At 49.9% G+C, this 16,266-nt stretch overlaps 3 protein-coding genes across 3 annotated transcripts in view; 1 reads left to right on the top strand and 2 right to left on the bottom strand.

Moving 5' to 3' along the window:
* Window positions 1–1,339: 1,339 nt before the first annotated feature.
* On the bottom strand, window positions 1,340–5,190 carry GUITHDRAFT_50852 (hypothetical protein; the record flags this gene model as incomplete). The annotated part of the gene is made up of 15 exons (XM_005827667.1): window positions 1,340–1,415; window positions 1,465–1,582; window positions 1,696–1,785; window positions 1,850–1,905; window positions 1,959–2,113; window positions 2,160–2,219; window positions 2,271–2,320; window positions 2,390–2,506; window positions 2,563–2,666; window positions 2,729–2,829; window positions 2,882–3,022; window positions 3,086–3,187; window positions 3,512–3,610; window positions 3,660–3,890; window positions 5,107–5,190. Coding segments are annotated over 15 exons (1,584 nt in total), but the record flags the coding sequence as incomplete, so codon positions are not given.
* Window positions 5,191–6,099: 909 nt separating this feature from the next.
* GUITHDRAFT_142605 (hypothetical protein) lies at window positions 6,100–14,788 on the top strand (the record flags this gene model as incomplete). Its single annotated transcript, XM_005827666.1, has 46 exons — window positions 6,100–6,161; window positions 6,214–6,366; window positions 6,552–6,644; window positions 6,813–6,873; window positions 7,051–7,107; window positions 7,189–7,293; window positions 7,668–7,721; window positions 7,768–7,827; window positions 7,948–7,989; window positions 8,138–8,181; window positions 8,231–8,318; window positions 8,829–8,910; window positions 8,939–8,999; window positions 9,054–9,108; window positions 9,159–9,195; window positions 9,290–9,350; window positions 9,509–9,551; window positions 9,600–9,665; window positions 9,724–9,765; window positions 9,842–9,887; window positions 9,991–10,049; window positions 10,380–10,514; window positions 10,626–10,691; window positions 10,830–10,871; window positions 10,915–10,958; window positions 11,289–11,355; window positions 11,407–11,475; window positions 11,519–11,665; window positions 11,739–11,804; window positions 11,962–12,021; window positions 12,069–12,134; window positions 12,191–12,241; window positions 12,292–12,353; window positions 12,406–12,468; window positions 12,695–12,739; window positions 12,876–12,912; window positions 12,967–13,020; window positions 13,069–13,131; window positions 13,290–13,346; window positions 13,696–13,785; window positions 13,833–13,847; window positions 13,897–13,980; window positions 14,214–14,289; window positions 14,346–14,395; window positions 14,439–14,492; window positions 14,636–14,788. The coding sequence occupies 46 exons, from the start codon at window positions 6,100–6,102 to the stop codon at window positions 14,786–14,788; spliced, it is 3,087 nt and encodes a 1,028-aa protein (XP_005827723.1).
* An 875-nt stretch (window positions 14,789–15,663) lies between these two features.
* Window positions 15,664–16,266, bottom strand: part of GUITHDRAFT_75356 (hypothetical protein) — a gene marked incomplete at both ends in the record, with an annotated part of 8,917 nt that continues 8,314 nt past the window's right edge. Inside the window, 3 exons of the mRNA XM_005827665.1 lie at window positions 15,664–15,752; window positions 15,807–15,861; window positions 16,163–16,221. Of these exons, the coding sequence (XP_005827722.1) occupies window positions 15,664–15,752; window positions 15,807–15,861; window positions 16,163–16,221 (203 nt within the window). The remainder of the gene's footprint in view (window positions 15,753–15,806; window positions 15,862–16,162; window positions 16,222–16,266) is intronic.

Genomic DNA, 16,266 nt, shown 5'->3' with positions numbered 1-16,266 from the left:
TGGTCATTTGTTGAGTTCTGTTAGTTTGTTTCGATCTGTCACCAGCAAATACCTGAGCAATATTCCTTTCTGCCCCTAATCTGCTCGTCTTGACCTGCTTGCTGCAGATGTTCGCACAGTGCTTCACCACTATTCTTGCTTCTGCTCCCATCTCCTCCAAGCAGGCGGTGGGTCTCGCGCGAGGGTGGAGGGCTTCACTGACGTGGCTGCTGCAGGCCAAGATCGCGTCCCTCGACGAGGCTGGCTTCTACGATCCTTTCTCCGCTGAGAAGGCGCGCCAGGGAGCTGACAAGATGAACAACATCATCGCCATGTACACCCGATAAGCGCAGCGCTCTCACCGCATGCTGGATCAAGTAAACTCAGTACTTTCTCTTCGCGATGCCGGCCCCGTTATCTCCTCTCCTTGGTTGTCAGCTGGTGAAACACTGCTTGCACCCTCGTGAGCCTCGACCGCCTCGCAGGTGCAGCAGGGCAGATGATCGGGCCCTTGGCCTTCTTCCCCTCGGATTGTTCGTTCTCGTCGTGCCCTGGCTTGCGAACTCTGTCCTGCGCTTCCTGCTCCTCCTCCCACTTGTTCACGTTGTGGAGGGCGTAGAGGTTCGGGTTCATCTCCATGATCCACTTGGGGTCGATCTGCAAGCACATGACGGGAAAGAATCGGAGAAAAGTCACTAACCGAAGTAACAAGGTTCATGTAAGGCCGGGAGGTGAAGATGATGTCGTTGTAGATGACATACTGCAAGGAGAACCCAACCCCTTGCAGCCCGCTCTGAGAGTCGCTGTAAGGTGACGAGACGGAAGCAGGGAGGGCGTTACCTGCGGATGTATGTATGCGAGGAGGCCGGAGGTCACACACTGAAAGGAGCAAACGAAACGATTCCCTTTCCTCCTGCCGCTATCGAGCACGGGATCGCTCCTGTCCGCTTTCATCCTGTCGAAAGAATACTGAGAAAGAGGAGGAGGAGAAGGAGGGGGGTAGGGAAACAATAGAGGAGTGCAAGGACCTGAAGAAAGGATGGTCTGCATGCTTGTTGCTCGACTCGATCTCTTCCATGGACGGGTCCATGACCTTCATGCTATGAAACGTGAAGGGGCGGCGTGGCGATCAAACTCATACCGAGCAAAGTTGAGAGGGAAAGCACTGCAGAGAGCCTTCTTGATCGACTGGGAGGAGGTCAGGAGGAGGAGGAGGTGAACGTCTTTGTCTTACTCCCTGGACGTCCTCGCTCCTCCCTGGTGGTTTCCCCATGGCCACCCTCTGGCAGATTGTGCGCAGCTGATTCTCGATATTGGCTGCCTGCTCAGACTCTCACTTGCTAGTGCTGGCGGGGTCCGGCCGTACCTTGTGCAGGTTCCTGTGTTGCAGGTAATGGAAGAACGACCAGGACTTGCTCTTTCCAGCCTGTTTCCACCTGCATGCACCATCACCATCTGTTAGGGAGGAGTGAAGTTGGGACTGACGAGTTGAAGATGTGGAGAAGGGTGAGATGATCGCTGTCGAAGAGGAAGAACTTTGAGTGGGCAGTCTGATAGTCCTCCTGCGGCCCTCTCAGACGGATCGGTAGGAAGGGGAGCAAACCTTTCTGTCAGCGGGGAAGAACATGATCTGTTGCAGGCCCCCCACAGAGAGGAGGGAGACGAGAGCCACGGACTCCCACTGGCACCTTGAAACTTTCTCAGCTCCCAGCTTACACAGGGCAGGAGACAACCCCAGGTCTCTGGAGGCGCAAACGAGTTTGGAGAGGGCGGGTTCCACAGGAAATCGAATCATCTCTTGACCTGCTCCATCCACTGTCACCTCCTCTCATCCTCCCCCTCCCGACCCGCCCGTTGCTCCTCCTCCTACCCAGGTACGTGAGGCTGCCCTCGGTGTTCAGGGCCCCGAGGATCCAAAGTTGATACCTGGGCACCGCAGAGGGTAAGAGGAAGGGGGATGTAAGAGGAGGCGCAGAGACATGGCATTCAAGATGTTTTCCTTGGGCGGGTTGTCGATCAGGTCAAATTGCAGCAGGTTGCCGATGTTCATCGACTTGAGGAGGAGAATTACGTTGCCCAGGTTGCTCCTCAGGATCTCCGGCACTGGAGCCTCCAGCATCTCCAACTTCAGCGACTGCGTCGGCCAAGTCAGCGAGCTGGCGCGGCTGACGGCTCCTGACCTCTTCGGTGAACAGTCTGAAGCACTTTCCTGGTCTCGTCCTCCCTGCTCTTCCAGCTCTCTGCAAGTGACTTCACGACCCTCACATGAGCAGACGAAACTTGCGATCGACCTGCTTCGCGTTCGCCCTGCTCTCAGGAACGACTAGCAGGGCGTCGATACCTGGCCTGTCAAGTCAGATTCCTCCTCTTTTCTACCAACAAAATCTTTCGCTAGCTCATCATCACTCACCCAGGGTTGGGTCGAAGCACTTTATCTTGGAGTATCCACAATCAATCACAAACACGATGCCGTCGACAGTGAGAGAAGTTTCTGCGATGTTGGTTGCTATGATCACTCTCCTCCTCCCTTCCTGGTCTGACAGACTCTCTTCAGCCCCACATCCTCGTCTCTCCTCGGGCAACCTGATTTGAACATCTTCAGCTGCAGCTCAGCTGGCAAGGTGCCATAGACGGGGATGATCTCAAGGGGAGGAACGTCAATTCCGGTGCTGTTGAGGTAGTCGATTCTGTTCTCCAGCCAGAACTTCGTGCTCTCAACCTGCGGCCAGCAGGGGAGGTGAGCCAAGACTCTCTGACCCCGTTACAACTTGCCTCCTCCTGTCCCGGCATGAACACCAGGATGTCCCCCTCCGACTCTCCTAGATGGATGTCGGTCACAGAGGAGATCGCCTGCACCATCTCCATCAGACGTCCAGCAGCTCCGCAGTACCTCTGGTCTCACCCTCTCGACATAGTCCTCCACCAGACATGCTGTGTAGTCGATTTCGACCGGGAAAGTTTTCCCCGGCACCTCGATGATCGGAGCGTTCCAGAAGTAAGAAGAGAATTTTTGAGCGTCCATGGTGGCAGAAGTCACAATGATCTAGTAGAAGGCAAGTACAACAGAGAGCATTACGTGCAGAGGGAAAGAACGAAGACAAATCACCTTGAGATCTTTCCTCCTCGTCGCAACCTTGCGCAAGACACCAAAGAGGATGTCTGTATGCATACTCCGCTCGTGCGCCTCGTCCATGATCACAGCAGAATACTGTGATCGCAGTCAACACAGCACAGCAAGGGAGAAGAACAAGTTTCAAGGCGAAGGCACAGACCGCACAGGCGAGGTGCACAGGGAGATGGATGCAAGCAAAGAGACATGGACAGGAAAATGAATCAGATAGGAGGAGGAGGAAGAGGAGGAGGAGGAGGAGGAAGAGGAGGAGGAGGAGGAGGAGGAGGAGGAGGAGGAGGAGGAGGAGGAGGAGACAAGAAATCGCGAATGAATCGATGAAAAGGAGGGATGGAAGAGTTGGGACGTTATCCTTCTAGCAAGGGGCGGTCTTTCCTGCTCGAGCCAGGGGTCACCGATGACCTCCCTGATGAGTATCCCATCCGTCATGAACTTGATCCTGGTCCAATCGCTGACGACCTCTTCAAACCTGATGGAGTAGCCGACGAGCTGCCCGACCCTCTACATCAGCACGTCAGCGCCAGCGAGCTCTGAACTTCATGAGTATCACTTGATGTAGCTCGTCCGAGACTCGTTTGGCGAGAGACACAGTTGCGACTCTGCGGGGCTGCGTGCATGCAATTCGGCCTCTCCCCGTTCCAAGGATGCGCAGGAGGTACTTGGGCAGTTGGGTACTCTTGCCACATCCGGTCTCTCCCACTACCACAAGGATGTTGTTACCTCGCAGGAGGTTCAAGATCTTGGACTTCATCATTTGAATGGGCAGGAGATCGGTCCTGGTCTTGCGGTGCGACGTTTCATTCCTTTCGCTCGCTGCCGTAGCAAACTTGGTGAACCCCTCGTTCTGTTCGATCTCAATCCCCTCCGGCAGCCTTCCTTTTCCCAGCTTCTCTTGCGCCATGCTCCGAACAACCTCAGGGTTGAAAGGGTTGAAGAAATGAGCCGCCGCCGCCGCCGCCGACAATCTCTCCCTCCATATTTTAACCAAGTTGCAACCGTTCATGCACACTTTGGACATTCCCATCGCTGGGTTCAGATACATGTCGAGCAAAGAGGAAGTGTTCTTCACCGCATCGATCGAGAAGTTCGATCCTCGCAGGAAGTTTGGGAGATTTGTCTGCCTGAATATCAGCCTCCTCTCCCAGGACTCGTTCTCATCGTCATCCCCCCCGTGCCTCCTCCAGAATTGTTTTGGATCCATTGCTCCAACTTTGACCAACTGCAGGTCTGTCCAGCGGTTCCGAAACTTGAACTCGACGTCTTCGGCTTCATCCTCCATCTTCTGCCGTTGCTCTTTGTACTGGTCGGAGGCCAGCGAATGCTCTATTCTCCTCTCCTCCTGCTCCTCCTCTCCCCAAAGGTTGATCATGATCGGGCATCCCTTTATCTCCATCTGGCTTCCAAACCTTGAGACCTTGTCGGAGATGTCATGTGCTGTTGACTCGTGCTTGAATGTCACCGAGCCGATCCATTTGGATCGCGAGAAGGGATTGTTCAGCACGTAGGCGTCCAACACTGTACCAAACCTACCGAAGAACTCCAGAAGGTCTCTTGTCCCAACGCCCGTCTTGTTGCCTGAAATCAACAGTTTGCCAACAGGTCGTATGTAGCCAGCTGCTCTCTGTGGTGTCTTGGAGGACACAAAGTTTCTTGCGCTGCTATGTTTATTCGTGTTGATTACTGCGCATGCTTGACACACTAGCCATAAGTATAGGCTAAGGCTCAATCCAACCAGCTCCTTCATGGTTGCGATGGTTGTATGGTTAGCCTACCAAACACATTCTCTTGCTTTTCGAAAAAACTAAAGAGGACAATGAAAGCAGACCAAAGCTTTCAGTCTCTGTCTGCGAGGCTTGTCGTTCTTCTCTTCCGCTATCATTATTGTGGTCATATCAAACTTCGAGACCTGACTTCGATGCTTCTTCTCTCCCCACGTGCCTCTCTGTGCCTCCCGTCGTCGTCGTCGTCGTTGTCATCATCATCATCACCACCACCACCATCACCTCCTCCTCCTCCTCCTCCTCCTCCTCCTCCTCCTCCTCTGCTTCCTCCGTCACCGCTACCGCCTCATCCTCTTCCTCCACCTTCCCTTCCTCCTGTAGATCAGATCAGGAGGCTTATTGGTTTTACTCAAATAGCAGTAGCGGGTACTCTCAAGGTAGGAGACATAGATAGTAAAACTCCGCCCCAGAATAATATATGGACCTTTTTCGAAAGGCAGCACAAACAACGACTCCGAGTCGAGGTTCCGAGGCCAGAATCCGAGGCAGGCTCACTCCTGTCGGCCCGCCGGCCGGGCCGAGCCTGCGGAGTCACCGTTCCGGCCTGGCCGGGCCGCGGGGCCCGGGGGGCCGGGCCTGCCGGAGGAAAGCCTGAGGCTGTGTACATGCAGGTGTACATGCGGTCAGTCAGATAGCGCCGAGTTCAAGAGTGGCAAGTAACGCCGGGGCCGGGGGCCGTCGCCAACCGCGCCGGCCTGAGCGGCATCCAGCGAAGTTCCTGAGGCTTCTAATAGCCCTGCATGAAAATTTTCTTCAGAATAGACAATCCTTGAACGGTTATTGCCCACCGTCAACATAACTGTGAACTTGACGCACTGCGGCAGACGGCCCGGCCTCATCATGTCGGACTCGACTCGGACTCCGGGATGTACTAGTATCTTGACTTGGAACTCTGGTAACATTCTCTTGTTTGTGCTACTTCAGAAACTCGGGGGGGATCGCATGCCCGGCAGTGCCAGCCGGGCCAGTCAGATCAATAGCCCCGAGCATCAGTCCACCCGGTCCGATGGGCCGGGCGACCGCCCGGGCCCCGGGCCCCGGGCCCCCGGCCGCGGTCCGATGATGGCGGATCCGCCTCAGCCGCTTGATTTTTGACAAACTTGACAGCTTGGCCAACGGCAGGCAGCAACAAGACTGAGAGACGAGGGGAGGAGGAGAGTAGACGAGAAGGATGCGGTAAGACAGGAGGGTATCGACCTGCCTGCCTTCATGCCCAAAAAGTCTGGAAGGAGAGAGAGCGAGGTGAAAGGATCTTCACGTACATCGCACGAGTAAGTTCCCTCCCGTCTACTGCTCCCAGTTGTTGAGACCTCCTTGCTCCAGGCTCCTCCCATGGCATGCGAGGAAGCCTGTCTGGTACGAGAGGACCAACGATGGAGCCCAAGAGAGCGACCCCGATGGCTGGAGGGACAAGTGGAAGGAGAAGATCTGGAGTGCAGCCGCACCAGCAGGCCATTCTCTCCCCACCATTTCAAGGTGATTTGCAGCTAAGTTGTGAAAGTCCTTCCCTTCCTCCTTGTTTGCCGTTTCTCCCTCCCTCCTTCCCTCCATCCCTCCCTCCTTCCCTACCTCCCTCCCTCCCTCCCTCCCTCCCTCCCTCCCTCCCTCCCTCCCTCCCTCGTTTCCTGTCCTGTGCTGCTGTGCTGACCTCGATGGAGCAGCAGCGTGTCGCTTCACTCCGACATATCACAGGAAGACATGTATCGGCAGGAAGGCGAGACAAGAGTGCAGCTGCCAAGTGTCGGCATCCTGAGGTGTCTCCTGCTCCTCCACCTCCTCCTTCTGTACCACCACCACTACCACCTCCTCCTTCTGTACCACCACCACTACCACCTCCTCCTTCTGTACCACCACCACTACCACCACCACCACCTGCTGCTGCTGCTGCTGCTGCTGCTGCTGCTCTGACAAGCTTCTTGCAGACATGGCAATACACCGCGAACTCGCGTGTCTGAATGGCCTGCAGCCGACGCCGAGCTGAGGGTAGAACGAGCTCAACGAGAATACGACGAGATGAAGCGATTGCGGGAGGAGAAGGGAGAGGAAGGAGGAGGAGGAGGAGGAAAGAATTCCGTTGAGCAAGGAGACAGGATGATCGCCGGTCAAGTTGCGACGGATTTACACCTTGACTTGTCGTCCGTGCATGTTATGAATGCTCAGATGAGCCAACGAGACATGTCATCGTCGAGAAGAGATTACATCTCACTTGGCACTAGTGTGAGTTTCTTGCGCATGTTTTCTTTCCTCGCCCTGATCGTTATCCCCTTCTCTCCTTCTCTCTTTCTCATTATCTTGTAGAGGAGCTCGGCATCGAACAAGTCCTCTATCCCCTCTCAGAGAAATTCTACCACCATCTCATCGGAGCTTCGCTTTCTTGAGTCTCGTTCGATGTACGTAGAGCAGGTGGAGTGATGTACTCGACTCGACATGACGGAGATTGTCCCAGCAAACAGTCGAGGGGTTCTCAATATAAGAATGACTATCTGCAAGAGTGTGAGAGATTGAAGATCTTGCCTCTTGTGTCATCGCTGGCAAAAGGTGATGGTGGTGTGTTTGGAATGATAAGACATGTTATCATTGCTGTGTTTGGAATAATGAGACATGTTATCATTGCTGTGTTTAGAATGATAAGACATGTTATCATTGCTGTGTTTGGAATAATGAGAAATGTTATCATTGCTGTGTTTAGAATGATAAGACATGTTATCATTGCTGTGTTGAGGATTGAGACGCATGTGCATGATCGGTGTGTGCTGAGATCGATTGGAGATGTTCAGCTGATTCAAGATGAAGATGCAGAAAACAGTGAGAAGGATCAGAAGTCACCGCGCGTGAGCAGGACGATGAGTGGAGTACAAACTCTCAGCGTGACTGCAGGGGCCAACAAGTCAAGAGATGATTGTCAACCTCCGCAACTTCGGGATAGGAAACACGGCGGTGAGTAATGAACCCAGTGTTGACATCTTCACATCTTCACATCTTCACATTTCACATCTTCACATCTTCACATCTTCACATCTTCACATCTTGACCTGCCCTGGTTGAGTTTGTCAGCAGATCTCTGCGTTCTTGAGATGGATGAAGAAGGGAAACTGCAAGGTAGAGTGTGTGCTGTCTCTTGCTGGTTGGATTGAGATGACACCGACAGGGGAAGATGTTGAATCTTGACCTCGCGTCAAACAGTCTTGATTGCAATGTTTGAAGTTTTCTTGCCTGTGTCGAAGTTCTTACATGTTGTGCATTGCAGAGAGGAGACTCGATCATGGTGGAGATGGTGGAGCTGCTGCGATGGTCGTCTTTTATTTGTTGTTCTCCTTGTTCGTGAAAATGTTTCCAACAGCGAAGATTGCACAATCTCGACCTTTGATCTGAGCCAAAACATGATCGGATCTCAGATTGGAGTAAAGAAAACAATGTTGATGTTTCAAGTTTGATGACGATGACGAGACGATGACGATGACGATGACGATGACGATGACGATGACGATGACGATGACGATGACGATGACGATACATTGATATGCAATGACGATGATTAGTGATGATGATGATTTCGACAAATCTGTTTCAATGGATATGAGACAAACTGGTCATAACTCAATGATTCTGATTTCTTTTGTTTGCAACAGACGTTCACGGAAGAGCTCATTTTAAGCTCAAGCTCGAAGACAATTACAAGGTTGTTCCTTGTTGTGTGCTGTGTAGCCAACAGTGATATTGATGATCACCACCAAGATTGCGATGATGGGATATGATTGTGATGATGATGATTCTTGTTATGATGGTGGCAATAGTGATGGTGGTGGTGATCATTTCGTTGTTCTTGTTCTTGTTGATGGCAAATAGAGAGAGGCAGAGACGATATTGATACAGCAGAGACATGTTGTTGAGGACAAGCATCTGTTATGATGGAGTTGACGACATTCCCGCAATTTCAGGCTCGTCCTCTCCAATTGCGACATCTCAGACACGGGATCGAAGCATTTCTCTGGCGGTACACAACATGTCATGAACCGACAAGTGAGAGAGAAATGAAGTTTGCTCGCAGTGTTGAAGCAGCTTCAAAACCTCCTCCACCTTGACCTCTCCCAGAACAAGATCGGAAACATGTCAGTCAAATATGTCAAGTCAATATCACCAAGCGATCTGACGAGAAGTGGCAGGGGTGCGTTGAACATGGCATACTCGCTAGGGAAAGCGTGCGGGTTGAGAAGTTTGGTGAGGGATCGATGCGATAACATGAGACGAAGTGAAACGAGAGTTGACAGGATCTGAGCTGGAATAATATCCATGGGAACAGTGAAGGTAGGGAAAACAAGACAACTAATTTGTGTTGTGTTTTGTTCTGTTGAGCTCTTAGAATGTTTCTCCCCTGAGTTTTGTTCTCGGATTGTCGTAGGAGGCAAATCGCTTGCTGGGTGTTTGCAGAACAATCGAAACTTGACGTACCTTAATCTGAGGTTTGTTCAATGTCCTTGTCCTCGTCCTCGTTCTTGTCCTTGTCCTTGTCCTTGTCCTTGTCCTCGTCCTTGTCCTCGTCCTCGTCCTCGTCCTCGTCCTCGTGATCGTCCTCGTCCTCTATTCCTCTTCTCCGCTCTCAGCTGACTGCTGAGTTCAGTTGTAATCCATGGCGAGATGCGGGTCTTATGAACATCGCTGAGGTCCACAATGTTCTCTTTGACGTTGTTCTGTCTGACCTGTCAAACTAGGCGATCAAATGCAATGGAGACATCGCTCTGAAAGAGCTAAGACTTGCCAATACAAAGACAACCTCGGTTGTCATCGTTTCACTTGTTGTTGACAATAGTCTCACCGACGACATGCTGTTGTCAGGTCGGGTGTATACTGTTCTCGTCGTCAGTCATCGGCAACACGGTCAAGACATTACATTCCTTTGTCTCATACACCTTCCCTCATCTTATTCTCCTTACCTGATTGACAATCCGAACAGAAACTTCAAAAGCTCAATGTCAACGGGAACCCAATCGGCATCTTAGGTTACAAGTCGTCGTTCTTTCATAGCATGTCATCTTATGCATAGGTGCTCGTGCTCTAACGAGAGCTTCTCTTGCTTCAAGATCATACCTACAAGTTGACCAGTGAGGGTTTGTCTCCTTCGCTCCTGTCTCTCACGCACTCTTCAACCAGCGCTGGTGATGGTGGGGAACTAATCGTCGGTTGTGACCTGCGACTGGAAAAGAGAAGGAATTCTCATTCTTTCGCAGACCAGAAGCAACAGTGGAGGGGACTGAGAATATCAAAAGTTGGATGCAAGTATGACAAAGGCGATGATAGAGATGGAGATGAAGATGGAGATGACGATGATGATAACGATGATGATAACGATGACGATGACGATGACGATGACGATGTATCGATGGTCGTGCCGTTGTTGACAAGAGGACAACGAGAATGGGAATTGTGACGATGATGAGATTGGTGTTTCTAGTGTGACATTAGTGTTTCTAGTGTGACATTGGTGTTTCTAGTGTGACATTAGTGTTTCTAGTGTGGAAGAAGTCATTCCCAACGGATCGAAAGATCAAGAAGTGAACAAGTACATCTCAAAGATAGTGAAGAACTTGCCTGAAGGGTCATATACTCTTGACCTGTCAAATCCAACGGTAAGGAGACAATTAGACAGCTTGACTACTCCTGTCTCTTCTTGTTCATGTTGTCTCTTGCCTCTACATCCCTCTTCCCTCCCTTCCTCTGACTCTTCTCCTTCACTCCAGGAGCTAGCCATTGCCGTAGAGCTAGTGGAGCTAGCAAGACTGTTGTCAGACCAGTTGAAAGTTGAGGTAAGAAAAGATCTTCTACTTGTTCCGCAAAAACTCTCAACGATAGAATCTCAACACGGGAATCTTTGCGAGAGATCTTAGAATTGCGAAAGACAAGAAAGCTGCTGTATGTAACGTGAAACCTTATATTTCTTACAGCCTTCGACTGTTCTTATCAAATTGCGAAGGCTTGCATCAAAGGTGAACAAAGAAAGATCTCTTGTACTTGTCTTACATCAAACAGACGTCACAAAGAGCCGAACAAGACCCCTGGACCATCAATCCTTGGTAATCGAGGAAAACTGTTTCATGATGATGATGATGATGATGATGATGATCATCATCATCATCACCACCACCACCACCATGATGATGATGATGAATATGATGATGATGAGATGATGAATATGATGATGATGAGATGATGATGATGATGATGATGATGATGATGATGATGATGATGATGATGATGATGATGATGATGATGATGATGATGATGATGATGATGATGATGATGATGATATGATGATGATATGATGATGATGATGATCAGCACCACCACCACCACCACCATCTGATTGTATTTGTTCTGAACTCTTCAAATTCTTTCCTTTCCAGGAGAAACATCCCATGGCCTTCTTACGATGACGACCCTTTCATCTTTCCCATGAACGGGATATTCCAGGTCTTCTGAATCTTTACAACTTGTTTCTGACATGTGATCGAATACTTGCAGTGTGAGTTCAGGATACCTTCAATCAACATGATGGGCATTGCAGACCGTCCGATGGTAGAGATGGAGCAGGTGAGAAATCAAAAGCTCAATTCGCATGCTGATGGTATTGCAGATGTTCTTGCATTCCTTGGGGTGTGACGATGATGCCGGGAGGTGGAGGAGCGGAGTGTGGGATGTTACTTCCAAGACATCAAGTCCGAGGTACAAGCACTTCAAGGATGCCGAAGACGACAACGACAAGTCAACATACTCGAACTCGGTGGTTCCCTGGTTGACTTCTGCTGTGATCCTTTTCCTCTTTGGTTTTCTTGTCTATCTGACGGATTGATCAGAGCCAAAAGTTGAAGTTGATGCTGTCAGGGATGATTGATGGAACGCGACTGTTCTCTGTGAATGAGGTAGAACATCTTGTTTCATTCTACATGTCCTGTCCCTTCCTCCCCTTTCTTTTCCTATCCTCCCTGTCCTGTCCTGTCTTGTCCTGTCTTGTCCTGTCCTGTCTTCTCCTCTCCTTTTCTCTCCTCTATCTTGATATGAGTTTTTAACATTTTGCAGGTTTTAACGATGACGAAACAATTCGATTCACGATCAGATCACCTAGACATTGTCGTTCATGTACAACATGAACAACAACGTTCACTGCTATCTTACTTGTCGTGCAGGCATTTCCTTTCATAAAGGACACATCTTCCATCTCCATTCTCCTCCAAAATTTCTCAACAAGAGAAGTATGCTTGTATTGACCTCAACTTATGGTTCTCAACTTGTCTACTTTCGTTCTCAGATCTCTCGAATGCAATCTTTGCTCGGTGAACTTTTCTGGTACAACCCCAAGGTGAAGTTACGATGATCCCCCGACTATCCACAAACTGACTGGACAAGTAGCGGCCGATGAGGAGGTGGAAGTTGAATCTATCAAACCATCTTGAACGGACATTATGTAAGAGGTACGCTGACCTATCTGAACCACATGAAGATTCTCTCATCTCTTCATTGCAGGTTGCAAGACCTCTGTGCGTATGAAAGAGAAACGAGAAAGTCAGAAGCAAAACCAGACACAAGGTTGTTGATCTCATAAGCAAACTTGCTTCCTTCCTATCTCCTCCCCTCTTCTCTCCTCCCCTCTTTCTTCACCTTCTTCTCTTCTTCTCTTCTTCTCTTCTTCTCTTCTTCTCTTCTTTCCTCATACTCTGTTCTCTTCTCCCTCTCTTCTTCTTGTATTCTCTCTGCTGCTCTTTGTTTTTTATTTCTATTTCCTCTCCCATGGTCTCGCTCTTGTTTTCTCAAGTTCCCTTAGCGAGCATGGAGATTACGAGTTGTGGAGGAACGTAAGGTATCAAGGAAAGCACATCAGCTACAAAAGCGGTAACATTTCACTCTTGATCTTACAACTTCTTCTCATCTTGCTGGTTGTAAGATTGGAACATTCCTTTCGAAGGAATTCTTGAGTTTGATGTTGTCACAACTAGAAGACCAAAGTTGGGGTCAAAGGCGATGAAACAACAGGTGTTGATACATGTTGTGTCAGGTTATGAACATACATTCTCATGACAAGAACAGGATTTTGAGATTCACTGTGCGGAGTTCAGATATTTCTTCGAAGAGCTGCTGGAGGTATATGAGGAATTTCTTCCTTCTCATCTTAACATGGGAGTGATTCAGAGAAGAGAAATCAAGCTCGAGTTCTTGTTCGCCACTTCGGCTTTAAGGCCAATCTTGCAAAAGGTAGATGAACAAAGCTGACGAACATAGTTGATGAAATTACTCGATGAAAATACTCGATGAGCAAACTCGATGCACAAGGGAACATGTTACAAACTTGATTTACATGCGTAGAGAACAACAGAACAGACCTGAAGATTTGCACCTTACATGATGTGCAGGTGCTCATGTTCAAACTTTCTGCTGATCAAGCGGTCGAGCTGTGCTTGTGCGTGCAGGTGAGAAGATCAGATACGACAAGCTGAGTAGCAATGATGATGATGATGATGGCGATGATGATGATGATGATGATGATGATGATGATGATGATGATGATGATGATGATGATGATGATGATGATGATGATGATGGCGATGATGGCGATGATGGCGATGATGGCGATGATGGTGATGGCGATGATGGTGATGGCGATGATGATGATGATGATGATGATGATGATGATGATGGAGTTCGAGGAGGAGGAGGAGGGGAAGGGGAAGGGGGAGGGGAGGAGGAGGGGGAGCAGGAGCAGGAGCAGGAGGGGGAGGAGGGGGAGGAGGAGGAGGCAGGTCTGATGGAGATGGGCAGGGCAGACAGCTTCCTCTCATGTCGACCTATACCAGCATGAGCGAGCTGATGGAGGAGGAGGACGAGATGCTCGACGAGACTGCGAGTCAGGTCTGTTCTGTCTCCCCTCCTCTCCTCTTGTTAACTTCTTCCTGCAGAAACTCCAGCTGCAGGTCAGCTCGAGCCTTTGACAGCTGTCAAAGTGCTTGACGTGTCAAACAGGCGCAGGCTAGAGCTGAGATCATGCAGAGAGCTTTTCCTGCGATCATCGACCTTGACAACCTGTGGGGCTGCATGTGCCGTAAGGTAAGGAATCTGTTTGACACGTTGGCGTGTTGTTCAGTCAATGGCCTGTTTGCAAACTTGAATAGGTTTGCTAAAGATGATGTGTTGAACCAAGTGACAAGAGATTTTTGTTGAGCACGCATACTTGAGATTAATGTGAACCAACTTTGTCGATGCATGTGGAGCAAGCTAGTTTGATTGTGAAACACACTGAAACGTAATGAATTGAACGACCTAACTTGAGATTTTACCAGCTAACGCTGCAAGACTGCATCGAGATCTCCTCAAGGATAGGTATCCTCAACGTGTGGAACCCTCTACAACCTGAAGGTGGTGAACCATCAACTATCTTTCTTCGCACGCTGATGCTGATGACACTCGTTCAGGGCATGTTGAACTTCACCTGGACAAGTGGGATGAGCACAAAGTTGCAGAGGTGAAGGAGGAGCGAGATAGTCTTGACCAGTGACGAGGAGCAGGTGGTGATGGATATCGCGCTCAAGGAGCACCAGGAGGAAAAGAAGCAGGGGAAGGTAAAGCAAGCGGGGAGGGAGGGAGGGAGGGAGGGAGGGAGGGAGAGAAAGGTTTCGGTAGGGCGGGGAAGTTGAAGTGAATGGGGAAGGAGGAGGAGGAGGAGGAGGAGGAGGAGGAGGAGCGCGAGTTGACGAATTTGCAGAACGTCGATGCAGGGAAGCTTGTCAAGAACACGGGGGTCTGGTCGTTTGCGTATCAGGTGGAGGAGGAGCTTGTTCGCAAAGACATCAGGATGCAGCATGCGATCCAACACTTCTTGATCGGAGAAGTTATGAGCTCTCGTGGAGAAACATGAATGTCAGTCAGTCAGTCAGTCAGTCAGTCAGTCAGCCAGCCAGCCAGCCAGCCAGCCAGCCAGCCAGCCAGTCAGTCAGTCAGTCAGTCAGTCAGTCAGTCAGTCAGTCAGTCAGTCAGTCAGTCAGTCAGTCAGTCAGTCAGTCAGTCAGTCAGTCAGTCAGTCAGATTGCAGCAATGATACACCCTGTTTATTTTGTCCAGTTTCCCGAGGGATTTGCAACTTTTACTGTCTTAAAATAAATTGTTTGCAAAGAATCGATCGGGTGCTGATAAACGAATCTCAAGAAGAGAGAGGAAGAAGAGGTACCCCCTGTTCGACATGTAAAGATGATGACAACAAATAGAAGGCAGACCTGTTCAACATCGTTGTCGACAGAAGCTGTAGAAACCACAGTGAGCTGAATGAATGAGATAGCAGGTAGTGTGAAGAGAGATTCTAAGAAACGAGCAACATGTGTTGGAGAATTCAGCGTTGATGAAAACTCACAAGAATGGCTTCCTTTTCTTCCGCAGCAGCTTCCGGCAGGAATCTGTCAAAAGTGCTCATCATCATCATCATCATCACAATCATCATCGTTGTCGTTGTCGGCATCTTGTCATCATCATCATCATCATCATCATCATCATCATCATCATCATCATCATCAGCATATATTGCCAAACATCTCCAAACCATTGATAGAAGCGCATTGATCGGCAGCGACGTCGCACCTGACAGACACAAAGAAAATCTCACTGTGATGCATGTTTACAGTAAGACCTGCTCACCCACTAAGAAGCAAAAACCCCACTGGGATGGAGAGAGTTTGACACATCCGACTGCTGCATTGAGAGCAGGAATCTGATTCATAAGTGAGACATCAGGTCATGAAATCACTCTTTGGTTGTCACCTGCACCATCATACACTGGCAAAGCAGTTCTATCATCGTGATGATCAAGAAGTACATGTTGTCAAAGATGCCTGGAGACATCAAGATTGACTGACGAGACTTGTTGAGATTGTTCTCTTCTTCACCTTTGAAGACATTCACCTCCCCGTGTATCTTCCTTGCATTAATCTGATTGAACAGCTGCAGCCACAGTCAGCATAGATCGAACGCAAACAAATCAAATCTCTTGAGGCCACCGAGAAGCAGGAAGGAAGAGAGGAAGAGGGAGGGAGTTGGAAAGGGAGGGAGGGAGGGAGGGAGGGAGGAGGGAGGGAGGAGGGAGGGAGGAAGAGGGAGAGAAAGTGTGAAAGGGGACCGCAGGGGAGGAAGGAAGGGGAGGAAGGAAGGGGAGGGAGAGGGAAGGACAGAGAGGTAGGGAGAAATGGAGCGGAGGAAGTGGCAGGGGAGGGGAGGAAGGGATGGGGGGAAGGGAGAGGTTAACCTGCAGGAAAACGAAACAAGTGAAGACGATGGTGTAGTGGGTGGTTGGAAGAGATTCAGCTTTTGCGTGAATCATGCAGAACGATTGAGAAATATTCAAATTCG

This window comes from Guillardia theta, assembly GCF_000315625.1.
Source record: "Guillardia theta CCMP2712 unplaced genomic scaffold GUITHscaffold_65, whole genome shotgun sequence".
NCBI lineage: Eukaryota > Cryptophyceae > Pyrenomonadales > Geminigeraceae > Guillardia > Guillardia theta.
This window is presented reverse-complemented; position numbering and strand designations above follow the sequence as displayed.